The sequence below is a fragment of the Megalops cyprinoides genome, chromosome 1, assembly GCF_013368585.1.
Source record: "Megalops cyprinoides isolate fMegCyp1 chromosome 1, fMegCyp1.pri, whole genome shotgun sequence".
Classification (NCBI taxonomy): domain Eukaryota; kingdom Metazoa; phylum Chordata; class Actinopteri; order Elopiformes; family Megalopidae; genus Megalops; species Megalops cyprinoides.
This window is the reverse complement of record NC_050583.1, coordinates 42,113,901-42,135,062: the sequence shown is the minus strand read 5'-3', so window position 1 is coordinate 42,135,062 and position 21,162 is coordinate 42,113,901. Positions and strand designations below refer to the sequence as shown.

Below are 21,162 nucleotides of genomic sequence, written 5' to 3'. Positions count from 1 at the left end.
CTACTATACTCAACTAAATCACAACCTTTACACTCTGATTGTATGGAAATTCATATATAGTGAACTTTAGTTATTGCTGTGAATGAGTGTTTTACAATACCTCTTATTACATTATTATAAAAGTCATTATAGTATATGTACATCATGTACTTACTACAGCAACTTTGTGCAAACTTCAATGGAAAGGAATGAAACTTTCAGTCAATTACAAAATGTAATTGTTTTCACTGAGACTTTTTTCTACACTGTTGTACAGTTGCCAGAGACTGCTGCTTCAGTAACAACAGAATATCCAGACTAGCTAATCTGCTGTTCATTTTAGACCCGTTTTCCACTAGGTGGCTGGACTGAATGTCTTCAGATAATATTGCTGTTTGGCTTCAGAAATGGACAGTTGCCTTGATCTAAAAATAGACTCAGCTGATATCATTTGCTGTAGCAAAAAGTTCATTCCACCCTTTGTGTAATCAGTCATGATACAGCTAGTAAAATGACATTCACTGAACTATTGATTTGGCTCACTGCCTTGGTTTTGGTTGTGTCCACAGGTACATCACTGAGTTTGTCGATCTTGGCAACGTGTCAGCCCTCAGGACTTTCCGTGTGCTCCGAGCTCTTAAGACAATCACTGTAATTCCTGGTATGTGCCATCTAAATCAGTCGCTGTGGTGAGGAGAGGTCTGCCACACCGGCTCTTTCTGTTTTGTTGCATGCTGGAGCAAGCCGTTTATAGCAATAGCACCATGAGCACAAACCGATTGGTAAAATGCAGGCCTACTTTATAGCTACAATGTTTGCATTCCACCACTATAATTTTCAAAATATCATTACATTTATTCATTTAGCAGACGCTTTTATCCAAAGCGTCTTACATAGGTTACTATTCTTCACAACATTATCCATTTATACAGCTGGATATTTACTGAGGCAATTGTGGGTTAAGTACCTTGCCCAAGGGTACAACAGCAGTGTCCCAGCGGGGATCGAACCGGCAACCTTTCGGTTACGAGTCCTGCTCCTTAACCACTATGCTACACTGCCGCCCTAACTGAATAACTGAATGTCAAAATATGACGAGATCTGTCGAGAGACCTCTTACTCGGCTGTGCTCTCTTTGATTTACAGGTTTGAAAACCATCGTGGGAGCTCTGATCCAGTCAGTGAAGAAGATGGTGGATGTGATGATCCTGACCGTATTTGCCCTTGCTGTCTTTGCCCTCATCGGGCTGCAGCTCTTCATGGGCAACCTTAGGCATAAGTGTGTTCGCTGGCCCATTTTCACCAATGACAGCTGGGTGGATGACTTCAACTCCACCATGGCCTTCAATGACACCATGGCCTTCAACACTACGGCCAACAGCACTAGCACCTTCGACTTCAATGAATATATCAACAATGAAGGTGATTCCAGGTTCTATACAAATTTTTGGAAGATACAGTGCCTCTACACCATAACCGTTTTATTGCTGCGATAAAGTGGAAAAACACGGTAGCTTTTTTAAGTGCTAATTGCTAAGGTCAGCATGTTGTCATATATTGGTGATATTTTTAGCTCTGAGGTACTGATTTTGGTCTGTTTATAATCTTATAGAAAACTACTACTTCTTGGATGGCAGTTTGGACGCCCTTCTTTGTGGAAACAGCTCTGATGCTGGGTAGGTCCATTCATTACGCAGGATAATTATGACACTAATTTCACAATAAGATTATCCAAATTCACAATCAATACTTTTGGCATAATGTTTCCTGATATTCGTAAAACCTTAAATACATCTAATTCATAATACAGTAGCAGTGCCAGATCAGAATTATTTCCATTTTAGAATTTACTGACCACAGTTGTTTTTCAGCTCAGACTTGGCATTTACAGGAATGACACATTTTTCAGTGGTTCTGTGCTTTCAGAGACTGGGGAGATGAGCTGGGAGGACTTCTTATCAAATTGATTTTTTACCTTGTTGATAGAAAGTGCCCAGAAGGATATACCTGTATGAAGGCTGGGAGGAACCCCAACTATGGCTACACAAGCTATGACTCCTTTGGCTGGGCGTTCCTGGCCCTCTTCCGCCTCATGACGCAGGACTACTGGGAAAACCTCTTTCAGCTGGTACTTTTCCACAGTACAATATCCATTGGCGCAATGTGTCACAAGATAATTACCTCAGGATATCATCACTTAGATAAATGTTGGATTAGTGTGAAGTGATGTAGCATTATGTTACTGTTCATGGTGGCATATGATTTTACTATGGAGTGCAGATTTGCACAGAATTTTACAGGCTTTCAGAGACTGACAATCTCCATAATGCACAAAAGTCACCATTTAGAAACATACCAGCTAGTGAGCTAAGCAGTGCACTAAGTAAGAACAAGACTGATGAATGAGAGCAGAAGCTAAATCTACAGACTTCAGAATCTAAGAGTTGGCCTTGAACATTGGTTGATGTTATAGAGTGACTTGTAAAATGTGAACTCAAATAGTGCCAGCTTATTTCAAAAATTACCCTCAATTTGATATGCAAAAATTAAGAAACTTTAGTGAGGCAAGTTCACGTTGTACTTTTAAGTACAATAATGTAATTTTAAAATGATTTATTTTCAGATGATGTGGGAGCTGCTGGCCAAATGTCTTGAATATTTCTCCTCCATGTAAATGCTTGGCCTGTTTTGTTTTTAGAAAATATAATTGTGTTATTCACATAAATTTAAATCATGGTGTAATTTAAGTTTTTACAGGTCTCTTATGTAAGGCAAATGGTATGTTTATTTTCAGGCTTGTGAAATTTGTTTCCTATCTTAGCAACTATCAAAAAATGATATGAAATATTGAACCTGAAAGAGTTACTGTTAGTATAGTTACTAGTAGTTACTGTTAATATAGTAAATTTGCTTTAATTTTGCTTTTTTGCTTTTTATTTTAAAAATGTTCTTTAAAAAGGTTCACTTTTTCAGGAGATGTAGAAGTTCTCAGATCTATTTTGACTTGTTTTTTGCCTTACCTCTGATTTCCAAAGTTAACAAAGATAATGCACACATCATCCACATTGTGGATGCTAACCTAATCTTTGCATGAATGTCTTTATGCAGACGTTGCGAGCAGCAGGGAAGACCTACATGATCTTCTTTGTGGTGGTGATCTTCTTGGGTTCCTTCTACCTCATCAACCTTATTCTTGCTGTGGTGGCCATGGCCTATGACGAGCAGAATGAAGCCACAATAGCAGAGGCCAGGGAGAAGGAGGAGGAGTTTCAAAGGCTCCTGGAGCAACTGAAGCAACAGGATCAGCAGGTTGGTTGACTATATCAGATATATAGTACATTGAAAAAGAATGGAAGTGTTTAAATCTTAATAAACTGTGTGCTACATGTAAAAAAAAAATTGTTATACCTGAGGAATCAACAGCCATAGTGTTGCTGACCCATACAAAGACAGCTAGCTAGTTTAGTGCACAGTTGTTAACATTACAATTCGTTATCACTCTGACTTGCAATGTTACTTTCTCCATCTTTCAAACTAGGAGAATAACATCTATTTAGTGTGTCTTCCAAACTGTTTAATTTAATGAGCAGCAGTTGTATCAGCATTAGTTTAAATTAGTTAGGTGTTGGTGTATGCATGTCTGTACATACAGAGCATATGATTTGACACTCTAATTCTACCTTTTTCTATGCTACTTAGTAAAGTTGGTGGCGAGATTGTTTCCTATCTGCACATAATGGATGGTAGGGTGTGTGTATTAATATCTATTGTAGTTAGAGAGAACACCCCAAACACACCCAAAATTATATATAATAATTACAGCATGAGAAGATAATCACTGCAAGTGCCATTCAATGTTTTTAAATATGTGAACAATTAAGAATACATAGTTTCAAATCTCTGTCATCTGATGGCCTGAGAATCTGATTACTTCTTATGTAAGCACTAAAATATTAATGTAAATTTAAATAACATGGCTATTAGTGTTGTTTACACAATGATTGGTAGTAATGAAATGGAAAATGTAAGCATCTATTTATATAATTTGCCTAAATACTGTCAACTTCCTTTTAAAGTGAAGGAATAGATGTAATTCAGGAATAGAAAAGAGATTGCAATAAGGGAAACCCTTCCAGCCTATTTCACTGTACAGTTCCCATTTTACACATGACTGCTTTTCCACTTTTATGCACAAACATATTGCTTTTGTGAAGTTATTACTTTATTCTTTACAGCTAGATACATTTTCACAGTATTGATCAAGACAGTTTGTATTTTCTTTGTTTCATACATCTACAAAAGCTGGCCACTTCTAAGAGTGTCTGTTTCACAGCCTGAAAACCTAAGCAGTAAACTGCATTCCTGTAATAGGTTTTTTAGTATGTTGCATATTTCGGCTCTACATTTTTCCCAGTTACGTCAGATTACCTATATGTTCGTTGTATTTGCAGAATATGGTTTTAGTGGAGAGTTGCTTTAAGGATTTGATCTTAGTTCTGTTAATAAAGCTTTTTAAAATGCACGTGGTAAAGTCTGGGTAAGCTTGGGTGTGGGAGACATTTCGTCTTATGCGTTAACTAAGAGAATAGGTCAAATTGTGCAGATTCATGCTGGGTCACTAGCTATGACATACACATTTCATGGTGTTGTGCTTCTTCATTACTTAATGGGGATGGCGTGAACAGTTGTTGCTGACAAAATTAATTCCACCATGTCTACACAGTCAACATTTATGAATCCCAGGGCATACTCGCACAGCTCTGAGATGAGAGTAGGTGAGAGTACTTTCACTGATTATTACTAGCTCACTTCCAACAGAAAGTGAAATAATATATGGGTTGCAGTATTAGAGTTTGTAGTACAGTTAGAAATATATGAAAAGGTACAGGTGTTTACTGTAGGCTTTTCTGAAATGACATAGCTCCAAAACTGTAGCGATTGTCTTCAGTCAGTATAATGCAGTGGCTGGAGCCTCTGCAATCAGGTAAGGGCCATATTCTGGAGGCAGAGATGGGCAAAAATACATCATAAAGTATTATAATGTAAAATTTAAAAATTCCCTAAGATAAATGTATTAAAATAAACTATAAAGTACTGGTATGAAAAAAGTATCAAAATAAAATACAGTACTTTGTATTTTGAAAATACATGTCCCAGAAAGCATAAACAGTGCATTTATATGTAATTTAAATGTATAGGGAGTGGACTTCAGCTTTTCTGATTCCAACCTCATGTGGTTGTCACGCGTGTTTACTTGAGCACCAGACAGATTTCATAGAAAAATGAAAGGTCTATCATGGGGAAATGAGAGGGAAATGAAGTAATTTGAGTGCTTTGAAAATACAAGAATACCTCTCTGAGGTTGCATGATAAATATTGTGTTGAGATTTTCGCAAGCCTAACAGCTTGCTAGCCCACATGGTGGCTATGATGTCAGTGTCCCAATACACATACACATACATGACTTTAAAAGTGACAAATTGATCATTTTTCATCAGAATTTCATGTGTAGCTTCAGATGAGCAACTTATCTAATCAGCACAATATATATATTTTGGCCTAGGGGTCTCAAGGAGTGGAAAGGAAATATTAGGTTTTCTTTCTCAGTATTAATTGATTGTTTGATTTATTAACAGATACACTGTTCTGACAGCAAGTCATCACTGTCCAGTAGAAAAGTAAAAAAGGGTGTGGGTGGATCAGAACATGAGTTATCTGATGACGAGCACAGCCTAGGAGAAGATGGTGATGTCATAAAGGACTGCAACGGGAGAATTGTGCCCCGACTCGTCATCGACAAGGCCTCTTCAGGGGAGGAGGTGAGCCAACACTGCAAAGGAGGAGGTGGTCCAACACTTTGGGGTTACTCAGAGGCTGCTGTTCCAGTCCTTCTTGTTAGATCCAAGTATGCCTCATGGCAGAGTTCAGAGTCTTTAGGACAGAGAATGTGCAGCATCTTCCAAAGGGAACCGTTCTGCTTGTCATACAATAAAGGGTCTCTTTTCCTGGTTTGTCTCTGTGGTCCTGTGCAGTCTGCTGATGAGGAGACGGAAGGCACTGAGGAGAAGTCCCATGGATCGAAGGCCAGCATGGTATTCCTGGAGGAGCCGGGCCTGAAGAAAAGAACTGCCAGTGCTATGAGTGTCTTCACAACAGCCTTAGAAGGTGAAAGGGCTAGCAGTACAACCATTAACACAACAGCATAAATTAGCATTCCAATGTTTTAATTTAGACTGTTTAATCCAGATGTATTCAAACCACTCGCATGTATCCCTGACATAATGTGAGGTTACTAATGCATGTAGTGCTCTGGTTTATTTTTTTCGCCTGTCTCTCAAAAACAAACATCTATGAGATGTGTGAAGTCCCCCATGAGGGCTATAAAATACATTGGGCTTAGTTGGGAGCTGGGGAGGCTATGCTCTAATGCGAAGTGTAATTGCTAAGATTAGTATGTCAAGCTAACCATGCCACTCTGATTTGAGAAGAATTAGTGGTGCATTGTCTGGAGTGGGGCAAACACAGTAAGCCAGATCACATTGTGTGGAAAATGACCGCAACATACATACAATGACATGTCTTCATGGTGCTAAGCCTAGGTTATTTCTGCACGGTAGCTGTTGTTTCCAAAACCCATTTGCTCGCTTGCCACAAAATCTTAAACACATGTTTCACATTCAGATACTCTGCTGCAGAAAATATTAACGCCTGGCTTCCTGGGGCTGGGTACAGGCTGTGGAAGATTCTGGGTACCCAACAAACAGACACTTTTTTCGACTATCCAACACATCCAGTCCTCCCTGACAACAGAAAACATTCATATAATTTCAGAACCTTCTGAGTCTTTATATAGTCTGCCTCGGCTGACCGTTGGTTAGTGTTATGGCATAAAAATACATTGAGATCCATGGACCCTGAAAGTCATTCACAAATTTAGGATGTTGATTGTTAGTTTTTGGTACTCATAGAAAGAATTTCATGATATAAAAAGGTCTATTGAAGTCTCTTTAATCTGAATCAAATGTAAGTTTTCCTGTAATAATTTTCACACGTTTGTAAAGATAAGGGTGATGGTACAGTGTTTGAAGCTGCTGTTTGATGTTGGGACAAATGAAGTATTCATGTCAAGGGACAGCTGTCAAAACCAGACACATTGACATTTTTTAGATAAAACAGAAATTGTACACTTTCAGAAAGAAATTGACCACTCAAACAACTACTCAAACATATTGATCACTGTTTTTCCTTTTATGTATAAAAATAAAATCAAATCATGCTGTAAAGCTTGATGACTTCTAGGTTTTAGAGTTACCTTGAAATCAGTAACTGATTCACAGCTGGTATTCATAGAATGATTCTTTCAGAGTATTTAAGAGCTGAGCAAAAATTAAAAACAGCAGAACCTCTAGGAGTGAGATCCCCACATTATTGCCTAAAGTGGCATTTGTATTACATGTAATGTCAATGAGAGTAACAGGAACCTTCTCATATTCAAGTGAAGTGAAAAAGACAGTATTAAAAATTTGGTCTGAAAAAGTTTTTACTCACACAAGCTGTATATGTTAATATTGTTTCATTCATTTTCATGTGTTCAGAGGCAAGGGACATATTCAATTTTGCACTGATATAACAAGGTATTCTTAGAAAAATCTAAATATATATAGAGTAGCACTTATCTGTTGGTTGTAAATGATGACTAAGGCAGCACTGACATTATGACTTTTATCGTTTACACTGACAGACCTGACAGACACTGACAGATTTTGCACTGGTATTACAGGCTATTCTTATATAAATCTAAATATATAGAGAGTTGCAATTATCTGTTGGTTGTAAATGATGACTAAGGCAGCACTGACATTAAGACTTTTATCATTTACGCTGACAGACCTGACAGATTTTGCACTGATATTACAGGCTATTCTTATATAAATCTAAATATATATAGAATTGTACTTATCTGTTGGTTGTAAATGATGAGTAAGGCAGTACTGACATTATGACTTTTATCATTTACACTGACAGACCTAGAGGATGCTCAAAGGCCATGCCCTCCATGGTGGTACAAGTTTGCTGACATTTTCTTGAAATGGGACTGTTGTCCGCTGTGGATCACCTTGAAGAAGTGGATCCACTTTGTGGTGATGGACCCATTTGTGGACCTGGGCATCACCATATGCATCGTCCTCAACACCCTTTTTATGGCTATGGAACACTACCCAATGAGCCCAGAGTTTGATCACATGCTGTCTGTGGGAAACCTGGTGAGGCACAGTCTTCTCCCTCTTGCACAAAAACTGCGATTTCCTTTACATTTTGTCTGCCACACTCTCATTGATACAAAACATGTATACCTCTTTTTCCCCTTCTAGGTTTTCACAGGGATTTTCACAGCAGAAATGGTCTTCAAACTCGTTGCCATGGACCCATATTACTACTTCCAGGTTGGATGGAATGTTTTTGACAGCATCATTGTCACTCTGAGTCTGGTAGAGCTGGGCCTGGCCAATGTCCAGGGTCTGTCTGTCCTTCGGTCCTTCCGTTTGGTAAGGGCAAACTCTTTCTTCTTCACATTTCACAAACACGTTGTCTCATTTTAAGCAAAGAAGTCAAAACTCCTGAAAAGCATTTTACACCACAGTCATTGTAAAATTATTGTTATTGAACCAATATCTGAGTGTACTGCCTGCAAAAAAAACAACAGTATGAATGACTTCTGATGTTATGAGATTAAGGTGACCAGGAAGGAATGACCAGGCATGTTGACTCTGTGCTGTGTGTTGGAGGCAGTTGCGTGTTTTCAAGCTGGCCAAGTCCTGGCCCACCCTAAACATGCTGATCAAGATCATCGGGAACTCTGTGGGAGCCCTGGGCAACCTTACGCTCGTGCTGGCCATCATCGTCTTCATCTTCGCCGTGGTGGGCATGCAGCTGTTCGGCAAGAGCTACAAGGACTGCGTCTGCAAGATCTCAGGGGACTGTGAGCTGCCACGCTGGCACATGAATGACTTCTTCCACTCCTTTCTGATTGTGTTCCGTATCCTGTGTGGGGAGTGGATCGAGACCATGTGGGACTGCATGGAGGTGGCTGGTGCTGGAATGTGTGTCATCGTATTCATGATGGTCATGGTCATCGGAAACCTGGTGGTGAGTAATGCTCTCCTGATTGGTGTGTAATGTTTATACATATTTATTTACACTCCCACAATCACTACTTTGTGTGTCCTACAGCATTTGTTTCTGCTCAGATTTCTGCTTCCTTTTTCCGGGAGAATTTTTCTTTGATCCTTTAAACTGCTTTCCTGGGTTTAAACCACCAATGTTCCGTATTTCACAGAGAGGATGTCGTCCCCCTCAACGTGAGCTGCATCCTGTTAGCATCAAGTGTACCACAGATGTTTATTATGTATACGTTTATTTGCTGAACCCATTACTGGCAAAAATGTGTGTGTAAATGTAAATGTGTGTGCATATGTGTGTGTGTTTCCAGGTGTATTGATACATTTTAAAAAATGATAATCTTACTGAAGGAACACAAGTGTGAAATTTATATGTTTGCTTAAATAAATGAAAAATGAAAATAGATTCTACCCAGCAGCATAGAGTAGCAGCATATGTTTTATAAATGATCATACATTGTACAAACACACACACACAAACACATATGCAGGTGCACACACACACACACACACACACTCCATGTTTTTACAATGGAATTTCCAGAAAAAATGGAATGGGCAGAAAGTCTCAACTGATGGATTTGTCCTTGATATATTGCATTCAGTGATTCTGAACAAGGACATGCAGATACGTTGTGAGCAGTTAATTATAAAAGTGTGGCCATATTTATGGTTGGAAACACACATTGCATTTCCTGTCAGGTTATTCATAGAATAAAGAGGAAACAGCTCCTCAGATGAGCTCACAAACGCATGGCATCGAGCCGCATGCCAAAACTAACACAGCTTTTTGGTCTCATGTCTGAGGCCAAGCTTGGTCCCGAAGACAAACGTTAGCAGATAGGAGCCCAGCTATTTATTCAGAGGGAGCGCTATTTAAATCATATGACTCGAGGCAGCAAACAGTGGTCCTGACCTTGGGGTATGTGTTAAGACCCATCTCAAGTGAGCCCCTGGCACACAGGAACAAACCCAGACAGCTGAAAGCACACAGAGAGGGTCGAGAGATCTGATACAAGAGGGGTCGCAGTACATCAGCAGAATGCATTAATTGACAGGGAGGCAATAAAATGGTTGGGCAATACTATGCAATTAATTTCTCACAAAAACAGACAGCTTGTCATACACATCAGATACATTATCCTCAGAGAATGTTTCCTCATCATTCCTAGATTGGGTGATGTCAGAATTATTCTGCTTAATAGTATGGTGAGCGGGCCCACTGATTCTTCACTGCGCCTTTTGTAAACTGAAATGAGCAGTAGGTGTAGCTGTGTTACAGTACAGCCTACACGTTTATCCCCAATAAAGTCAAGCGTCTTTTCCGCCCCTCTCAGCCCTTTTCAGGTGCCCCTCGCTGATTCACAACTCCCATGGTACAGGATCAGCCCACTTGGGCCCGTGTAACCATGATCTCCATCTAAACATGGGAAACGGGAACTGAGAAATGGACTAATGTGATTTCAACACTAAAGATAGCCACCTCGACAAGGGCGACAGACAACATAATATTTATTGATGTCTGCGTCAAGACTGAACCACATAAATTTGATACGTGTTATGTATACGAGTCGCATGAGTTTATGATCAAAATGATGAACTTTCATTGCACGCAGCACAAATTAACTTTTTTTAACCCCCAATCTATCTGCCCATGCCAATTAACATTACAGTTGTATTTGTTTATTTTAAACAGTGCCTCTGTGGTTCCGCACCAGTTTGGTTTTTATAAATTGTTTCTGATATTGTTTTTAACACTGGACTAGTCGGGCATTTGCAAATTCAGTTTACGCCATCATAAAAAAATCTCTACAGAGCACCACAGAGCGTGGGTTTTGCCTTGCTTTAAAACAAGTTTTAGTTTATGACTACAGGTTCAAATGATACGCTGAGGAGCCTTTAGTATCACATCCATGTAAATGCTCTCACTGACTCTCACTGTTCTGATGGTGGACTGCAATGTATGTTCTGAGTGAAAAGTGAACACTGGCGCTCTCAGAATTGACTTTTTTTGCATAAGCATGCCTTTCACTTCTCTTCAGTATTCACAAGTCCTTGCCATACTCCAGTGCTAAATTCCAAATTCTTTCTAAATCTTTATTTCTCAGCCAGTTATTGTATCTGTGGCCCAGTCTCCACTGGCTGAGAGCCCTTGGGTGATATGCGTATGTGACTCCTCTCTGAACACACAGGTCCTCAACCTTTTCCTGGCCTTACTCCTGAGCTCATTCAGTGGGGACAACCTGGCAGGGGGAGATGATGACGGGGAGATGAACAACCTGCAGATCGCCATCGGCAGGATCACCAGGGGCATCGACTGGGTGAAAGCCCTGATCGCCAGGCTTGTCAGGCAGATGCTCGGCAAGAAGGCCAAGGAGGAGGATGGTGACAGCGATGACGGTGATCAGACGAAAAAGGAGAGCTTGGCCATGAACCACATGGACTCAGGGGAGGACCCTAAGGCGGATTTCAAAATGGTGGATGGTGTTGCCAACTGGGTAGACAAGGCCCATCCTGGTAGGTTTGACGTTAATGCCGACGTGACCCTCAACGTCCCTATTGCTCAGGGGGAGTCTGATTTTGAAAACCCGGATGAAGATGACTCCAGCTCAGAGGATGAAGATGAGATCAACAGCAGAAAAAAGGTAACAGCCACAATTTATGAAATTCATGAAAGGTTTGACCCACTCACTAAACATTAGTAATAACCCTAGTGGCTTTAGCTGTTGCTAATTTAACCTATATTTAACCAGGAAGCCTCCTGAGGTTAAGAACCTCTTTTTAAAGACACGTGCAAGTTGAATACTGTTGGGTGCATTTGTGCTAGCACCAAACAAGTGAAAGGTGTGACTCCTTTATAATGATCAGGCAACATACAGTAACCATAAGACTGCACAGACATGTGCTTCCACTGCACAGGATCTTTTCCACGTGCAGCCTTGCAGAGGCACATTTGCTCTTTGAAAACGAGTCCCGTTGCCCAGCTGATGTTCTAATTTGTGTCATTTGCTCTAGATAAAACATGAGTCTTTTAATGTGAACTTTATTTCTGTTAAATATGACTGTAAGCAATGTAATGCTTTATTCAGTTCCATTACTCAGTATATTGCAGAAAATATGAATGCTCCCACACTTATTTTTATACAATGTGTCCTCTCTACACCTGCTTATGCTTATAGTGGAATACTGCACAGACACAGAGTAGTGGTCATGTAAAACAAGAGATGTTTGCGGGCCATTGTGGACTTTCTTCACAATTCCAGAATGCATAACAGTTGTATCATAAAAAGCATATTGTGCCACAACAGGTGTACTGAGGTGATTTAGCATCACATCTGCAAAAACACGTGTTTGATTGTGGCACTCCCTACTGTGTTTGAGGTTCATGGGGCAAGTCTTCTTAGCCTCTCTCTGTGCCCTCCTTACATCACAGCTGCTTGGTGTGGTGGATGATGACTCGTCCGTGTGCAGCACGGTGGACTACCAGCCTCCAGAGCCAGAGAAGGAGGAAGAGGAGGAGGAAGAGCCTGAGCCGGAAGAGCCAGAGGCCTGTTTCACAGATGGTACTGCATCACTGCAAGTCTCAGAGGGGCGCTGAGCTTCCGCTGACTCACCGTGACCGTTCTCAGTTCCCCAATGACTCCCCCTGGGGGGATTTTATGCATAAGCCCACAGCGGTCAGCAAGCCTTTGTGTCTGCATAGGTGCACAATCAAAGTAAATGGAAGAAGTTGCACACACTGTGTAAAGGAGTCCAAACACAACAAATTTCCAAGGCTAAAATAGTCTATGAAACAGTTATCTCATAGGACGTCCAAAGAAACAAAACACAAAATGTCTAAAAAAGTGCAGCAAGCGTTTCAGTTTGACAGGACTTGCGTTACCACATGACTAAAAACACCTACATTTCCTGTAAGGGAATCTGGCATAAGTGTATTTAATGCATATTTTATTAAAGATAATTGCCTCTATTTGTAAAAGATACATGCCCTAAATAGCATGCGAGTACAGTTTTCTTGATGGCAAAGAGATTTTGACAGACTATGGTATGAATTAATTTACAAATTTAATAAGATTTCAACAGGAAGGAAGAAAAAAAGCTGCTTTGTACATTTTGAAAATTCACTCAGTGTGCAAGTTCTTTTGGAAACCAAGCACACATATCTTGCCTTCTTCTGTGGCTTCTGTGTGATATTTCTATCTATTAGTTGGAAAGAATGAGCATGTTTGCCCGGATCCATTAAAAAAAGGACTTATGGGGACAGGAGGCAAATACAAACAGAAAAAGTTGACTTTAGAATCAGCACTGCATATTGAAGAAGGTGACTCAGTTTGATCATGGACAAGTGGACACCACATTAACAGAGCTGGATTCCTGAAATCAGGAGGTCTGTGTTGTCTTGTTTTACCCCTGCAGACTGCATCAGGCGTTTCCCATGCTTGATTGTGGACATCACTCAGGGCAAAGGGAAGATGTGGTGGAATCTTAGGAGGACGTGCTTCACCATCGTGGAGCATGACTACTTTGAAACCTTCATCATCTTCATGATCCTGCTCAGCAGTGGAGCCCTGGTATGTGAATCCAGTGTCCAGGAGCAACAATACATGCATGGGTATTTACTTAAGCAATTCAGGCTGATTATCTCGCTTATTACCAATTTCAACTTAGATTTCATTTTTTTGTGTTTAAATTCTTTTGTACCCATTCATGTTTTGATAGGCCTTTGAAGACATATACATTGAACGCCGCAGAACTATAAAAATCATCTTGGAATATGCAGACAAAGTGTTCACCTACATTTTTATTATTGAAATGCTCCTTAAGTGGGTGGCTTACGGATTTAAGACCTACTTTACTAATGCTTGGTGCTGGCTGGACTTCCTGATTGTAGATGTAAGTTTCATCCATTACTTGTTTATACTGGTATTTTTAAGATAAGACTAGATTAAACAAAGTTGTGCTGATAAAACTGAATAATTGTAGTGATGTTATTCTTAGATTAATGTATCTTAATGTATTAATGTATCTGTGATGTTAGAAGCTTTATTTCTTTAAATGTAAAAGACAGTGAGGAACCAAAGTGGCCAAAGCAGTTCTTGTTTTCACCTAAGATCTTTTTTACTACTACTCATTCATTCATTTATTTACTCAATCAGCCCATACTTTATTTATTCTTTGTTCAACATATGAAATCTGACTGTGAACAAATACAAAGTGTCTTTCACACATCCTTGCCAGTTGAACATGTCAGGCAGAATGTTTAAGTTTATTTGATTACTTTAACTGGATGACAATCTTTTTTTAGGTTTCCTTGATCAGTCTTACAGCAAATTTAATGGGCTACTCTGAGCTGGGGCCCATCAAATCCCTGAGAACACTGAGGGCCTTGCGGCCCCTCAGAGCCCTGTCCAGATTTGAAGGGATGAGGGTAAGTTACCCAGCAATCTTCATTACAACAGTGGTGCAGTAGTGGACAGTTATCGGTATCCACTAGGGGATGATGGTAGAAGGGTAGGTTCGTGGTTCTGAAAGAGGCACCCTCAGTGTTGTTTGTTTAATGTGCTCTACTGTTAAGCAGAGCAGACAAGTTAAAATGAGCGCAGGAAATTAGTTTATTAAAAAAAAAGAAATTAAGTAAGAAAATTGGTAGTGGCAGCTCAGTGAAGTACAATGTATGCACAAACATACAATGTATTTAAGACCTTAAGCTTTGGCATTGATTTGTAATCGCCTGATGACCTGAGGCATGCCGTGCTCCCAGGGTGCTCTGACTGGACTCTGTGCTCTCTTTGGGGCAGGTGGTGGTGAATGCACTGGTGGGGGCAATCCCCTCCATCTTCAATGTATTACTGGTGTGCCTCATCTTCTGGCTCATATTTAGCATCATGGGGGTTAACCTTTTTGCGGGGAAATTCTACCGCTGCATCAACACCACCACTGAGGAGGTCTTCCCAATCGATGTGGTGAACAACAAGAGTGACTGCATGGCCCTCATGTACACCAATGAGGTGCGGTGGGTCAATGTCAAGGTCAACTATGACAACGTGGGCTTGGGCTACCTATCCCTGCTGCAAGTGGTGAGTGCAGGCTCCCTCTGTGGATCTCTTGTGCTGAGGTGCTCTTATGCTGGGTTCAGACTACATGATTTTTTTGTCTTTCACAACGATCACCATGTCAGACTAGGCAGTCATATCGCCATAAAATCTTGCCATGTCTTGGTCGGGAGACTGACAACACTACAAGTTTGACCCCGACCAACCATCATTCACATCCTTGCGTGTCGTCGGGGAGGAGGGTCAAGAAAGTGTCAATCATGGCTACAGAAGCACTATGTGTGATGCTGGCGGTCTTCTGTTCAGAAAAGAAGAAGAAAAACAAAAAACGATTGTGGACCCGTTCCTGGGTGTCACGAAGAGGACAGTATGGGCTGTCTATCCTTCAAAGAGAACTTGGGGTAATGAATGTGTTATGTCAGGAACATTACATCAATGTAGCTAGCTACCACATTCACTGTACACAAAAGGTCTCGCAGAGGAAAAATGATTGGCTTTTGGCAATTGTATACTCTCTGTGGTAAATGAAGATACAAAGATATGTTATAATATCAGGTGGTTTCACAATCACTATAGCTGAAATCAAGAAAACAGTAAATACAGCTCCAGTTCATTTCATTGACCACTGCCTGAAGTGACAGCATATGCATTCAGTTTACATACAAATGTCACATAGCATTAGGGCAGGGCTTCTCAAAGTCTGGACCTCGATCCGCATCCGGACCGAATGGCAAGTCAATCCGGAGCCCAGCCCATACCTTGTGTTATGAATACAATAATACGTTATGAAGTGTAACTTTTTCTATTTTGAAATAAATTTTCTATTGATCAAATTGTTAGTGACATTGAATAAACAGTGTAGCTGGAAATCATTTACAGCAATCCCCAGATGAATGTCGTTTTAATGTGGTTTATTTCCCTATCATTGACATCATTGTCATGGCGACGTTACCTGCGGGGGAGTGTTGTGTGTTGTTGCTGCCGAGTTCACGCATTAACGTTACACCAGAGAATTTATTAATGGAGGAAACGTCAAAGAGGCAGGGGTATTGTTGCCACATTTCAATGAACCTTTCCTCAATTTCGTGGTTCCACCAGCAATAGTAACATCATCCCTCGTTCTCTTCGCCGCCATGTTTTCAGAGAGCACTCTGTCATCCTATTGGTCAACTTCGGAACACGTTGTTGGAGATTCTCAAAAAAATGCGGACATGCTAGACTCTTCGTTGGGGTGTTGTGGGGCGTCCCAGACGGCACATCACATCGCTATTCTTCAATTATGTCACATTACAAGACCCGTCCGTCAATCTGTGTCGTTCTCGATGTTCGTATTCAGGCCTGACGCTGGAAATTTGTCGGCTACAACAAAATCGTGTCAAAATCGGGCTGAAATCGTGTAGTCTGAACCCTGCATTAGACAACGATCTTGATAGCCAGTTATGGGCATGTGTTTCATGCTTTGCTGTAAACACTGTTTGTGTGGGAGTGATGTTGTGATTCATGGGCTGTCCCCACTGAGTCAAAGAAATAATGATGTGTTATATGATCGTAACATACTGTTTAAGGATGAGCTGCCAAGTGCAGAAACCCTGTATCCTTTGTGTGGAAAGTTTCTTCCTATGTCTAGTTTTATCTTTCTTTTTTCCCCATTTTCCTATGGTATATGGCTTTCATGGATTTTCTGCTGTATTTCCTACCACCTGTATTGCACAAAAAACTCAGTGAAGACAGTAATGCAATGCTTCAGACAAATTACTTTCATTTGGAGGAATCCTTCCAAGGCTGATCATGACTACTTGAGTATTCAAAACAGAACAAACAGCTGAGCTTAAAAATCAGTGCTTTCTTGCCTTCTTGAGGAAAGAGAAGAGCACATAAACATTCAACAACTTCACTGTATCAGCATCTGGTCATGAACATTCACTAAATTTGTTTCCAGTCACGTTTAAAAAAAAAAAAGACCCAAAAGCAACATTTCAGCTGTTACAGGTGAAATACAGTGGCTGGAGAAAGTATTCACCCCCTTGGGGTTTTCCACATTTTGTTGAGTTACAACCTGAAACTTTAATTCATTTTAATGGATTTTTTTTCCTACAATAAAAACATGCTCAAAATTTTAACGGGGAAAAATTGTTTTTATGAAAAACTGAATGAAAAAGAGAACAGAAACTCACCCCTCTGAGTTATTTTGCATTTAGTACTTAGTTGCACCCCCTTTTGCAGAAATTACAGCCTCAAGTGTTTTGTGGTAAGTTTTTACAAGCTTTTCATATTTTGCAGGTTTCATTTTTACCCACTCTTCCATGCAAAACTGGTCTAGCTGTTGCACATCAGTTGGGGACCAGTGGTGTACAGCAATCTTCAGCTCCTGCCACAGGCTATATATTGGGTTCGACTGTGAACTTTAACTTGTTTGATCTAGGACATTCACTTTCTTGTTAAACCACTGCAAGGTTGCTTTTGCTCTCTGTCTGAGGCCATTTTACTGTTGAAAGATGAATCGCCATCCCAGTTTCAGGTCTTTTGCAGACTGTTCTAGGTTTTTCTGAAGGATCCACCTACTTTTTTCTGCATCCAACCATCCTTCTGACAAGCCTACTAGTCCCTGCCGATGAAAAGCAACCCCACAACATAATGCTGCCACTGCCATACGTCAGTGGAGATGGTGTTGTCAGAGTGATAAGCAGTGCCCTTCTTTCACCAGACATACTGTAGCTTTTAGCATTAAGGCCAAACAATTCCATTTTTATTTCATCGGACCACATAATTTTCTTCCACCTTGTCTGAGAGGCCTCCATGTGCCTTTCTGCATATTCCAAACAGGACTTACTGACATTTTTTGAAGTATGGCTTCCTCCTCATCACCCTACCATCCAGCCCAAATTTGTGGAGTACCTGCTCAGTTTTAAATGACGACCTGGACGACAATGATTCTGGGTAGTTATGTGTTCCTTTCACTTGACAATAGATTTCACAATGCTTTGTGGGATACTCAAAGCTTTGGAAATCTGTCCATATACTTCCCCAGACTTGTGTCTGTCCACAACTCTTTCCCTGAGTCTGAGAAAGCTCCTTTGATATCTTTTTTCCTTGTATGGATTGCCCAATGGTGGGACCTCACACAGACAGGTGTATTTAACCTTACAAAGACAGGTGTGTTCAATCAAAAGTATTAACCACTTCAGTTAAGCAACAAATTGTGTGAATTCTGAAGGCGACTGGCTGAGCCAGAGCCGATTTAGGGGAGCTATTTCTAAGGGGATGAATACTTCTCCAATGAAGATTTTTAGGAGTTTTGTTTTTAATTAAGGTTTTGCCTCCATTTTTCACACATTGAAAGGGTAGAACAGGTTGTATAGATCAGAAGAAAAAAGTCTAAATTGATCCAGATTTCAGGCTGTAACACAACAAAATGCAGTAAAAGTTTTTATCACTGTTTAGTCTGGCTAGGTTCCTTTGGATAGATTTTTTAAAAATGCATTCATACTCAGTTTGGCATCATGTTTAAGGGAACACAAAATATTTAAATAAAAGGTTACATTCTGAATGTATTGAATAAGTCACATCTATAAAATAGCTAAGTTTGAATAAGTGCATACATGTTGAGTGAATTTATTTATTTTACCAGCTACAATATGTTTGTTTGAACTTATTGAAATATTTTTGGAACTTTTTCATACTGAAATAGTGAAAATCTTACTTCAGCATTTTTAGGCTCTGCAGATTGAAATGCCTTAAAACCTTGACTGCCAGATACAAGCTATAAAACTGTCTGCAATACTGATTTCTTCACAGTTGTTATCACATTTGCATCATAGATACGCATGCACAATTACATACCCAACAAAATGTGCTCTTTCAGTGCAGCATCTCAAAGCAGTATTGTTTTCATCTGACCATTCAGGCAACATTCAAAGGTTGGATGGACATCATGTATGCAGCTGTGGATTCACGTGAGGTAAAGATTTTGCCATCAATTAGCACTACTATTTTCCACATGTATTCCTTTCAGTAACAGAGAACAAAAGGTGTCAGGTTTAATGTGAACTCAATTAAACAAATGCACTATGATCTAATTTGGCCTAAGTATGTTTATTGCCACACTATATGCACATGAGACTTAAAATTAGTCAGATCTTTGAACGAGAAACTGCAAATATGTGAGATAGACCTCTTCTCCAACCTTCCACCTCATGCAGATAGAAGAACAGCCCTCCTACGAGATCAATCTCTATATGTACCTATACTTCGTCATCTTCATCATCTTCGGGTCTTTCTTCACCCTCAACCTCTTCATTGGTGTCATCATTGACAACTTCAATCAGCAAAAGAAAAAGATAAGTATCAAAAAATTCTCATGATTGACCAACGTCTCATCTTTATTGAGGTGTTTTTTGTCATGCAATAAATACAGGAATATTACTTAAAGTATGCAAGACTTAACATTTTTACAGTACATCTTTTGCAGATATATAAAATGAATGAATAAGAATATGCTCCCAAAATGTGCTTTATGAGCATAAAGAATAATTGTTTCTGGCTCTGTACTTTGGAGGGAAGGACATCTTCATGACAGAGGAACAGAAGAAATATTACAATGCCATGAAGAAACTGGGCTCCAAGAAACCAGTGAAACCCATTCCTAGACCATCGGTAAGCAAAACAGCAGATATCATGAAGAGTGACAATGGTGTTCAGAGAACTGAACATTCACACCGCTGACAGTATGTAAGCATCATTTTTCAAGACTTTAATTGAAAATCTCTTTTCATAATGAGCAGTGAAATCATTCAGTATAATTTAAGTTGTTGTGACACCATATGATAATACGCAGTCAGCAATAAATATGATCCCCACAGTGAAAACACTGGGCATTTATTGACAGCACAAAAATGCAAAACAAAAACTAGCTCCAGTGGAGCCTACCTAACAAAGTTGTTCCTTACTGAGCGCTCTAGGCAGCTGAGCTACTTACTAGAGCCATGACTCAGGGGAACCAGCAAAAGAATAGTCAAGGGACAGGTGTAGGTCTAAACACAGAACAAGTAGTCATTTAAAGAAATTAAACAGTATTTGCAAACAATAATTTTCCATAAACCTCCTCACATGTATACTAACAATTCTCATAACTTTCCCACACCCGCCTAGTCAGCTGAGGTCCTTTTACAGCCCCTTAACGAGGGCCTACTGAGTCCAGCCGTGGCAAGTCCCCCTGTTGCTGCTCTTGGCTGGGAGGGGGTGTAGCCACTGGGGTTTGAAGTACCACCCATCTTCAACAACACCCCTGGTTGCATCACATTATGTACTAATGAACATCTGTATGAAATTATCCAAACAAATGAAAATTTATAAATGTGTATACGGTAGTTGTCCCCTAAATGTGTAGGAGCACCAAGGAGGCCATTTCACATATGCACTGTATCACAATGTTCTACATTTTGTCAATTTAAGATGTACTTAAAACCAAAAATGAAGAGTACTAGTATTGTTTTACTAAAGCGTTTAATGTTAGTATTGGTAAAGATATTTCCTTCATTTAGTAAATGACATCAAAGCAGTTAGAGAAGTAGAGAGTACAAGTTCACAGCAGGATCTGGTTTTCCATCACAAGTTCTCAGACAAAGCTTAGAGGATCAATTGTAGAAGACTGCAGCTTTGTGAATTTTGCCAAGTATGGACCAATTTGAGGCTGCCAGTGTTGGTTAATGAATACTAAACCATGCTGATTTTCTGCATGTAACTGATCTAAGTTTAAACCTTGCAGGCAGACATCATCTGTTCTATGTTTGTGACCATGTGCTGTGATACTGCAGACATGACACCCTGCATCAACACAGACACCACCTCACTCTGCCCTCTAAATATTATTAAATGCACATTTCAAATTGAAGATCTGCATTAACTGATATTTTTTTCTGTGTGTTTATCCTGTTTGTTTTTTTCTCTCATCT

The 21,162-nt window shown here is 39.9% G+C and overlaps 1 protein-coding gene across 1 annotated transcript in view; it reads left to right on the top strand.

Annotated features, from left to right (window-relative positions):
• scn4aa (sodium channel, voltage-gated, type IV, alpha, a) overlaps nt 1-21,162 on the top strand; it is a 42,188-nt gene that overhangs the window by 18,052 nt on the left and 2,974 nt on the right. The window contains 19 exon segments of the mRNA XM_036541743.1: nt 549-640; nt 1,126-1,401; nt 1,592-1,655; nt 1,966-2,107; nt 3,088-3,288; nt 5,616-5,798; nt 6,012-6,144; nt 8,005-8,243; nt 8,352-8,525; nt 8,770-9,126; nt 11,351-11,803; nt 12,592-12,721; nt 13,575-13,729; nt 13,878-14,051; nt 14,464-14,586; nt 14,957-15,235; nt 19,116-19,169; nt 19,411-19,548; nt 19,760-19,864. Coding sequence (XP_036397636.1) covers nt 549-640; nt 1,126-1,401; nt 1,592-1,655; nt 1,966-2,107; nt 3,088-3,288; nt 5,616-5,798; nt 6,012-6,144; nt 8,005-8,243; nt 8,352-8,525; nt 8,770-9,126; nt 11,351-11,803; nt 12,592-12,721; nt 13,575-13,729; nt 13,878-14,051; nt 14,464-14,586; nt 14,957-15,235; nt 19,116-19,169; nt 19,411-19,548; nt 19,760-19,864 — 3,472 coding nt within the window.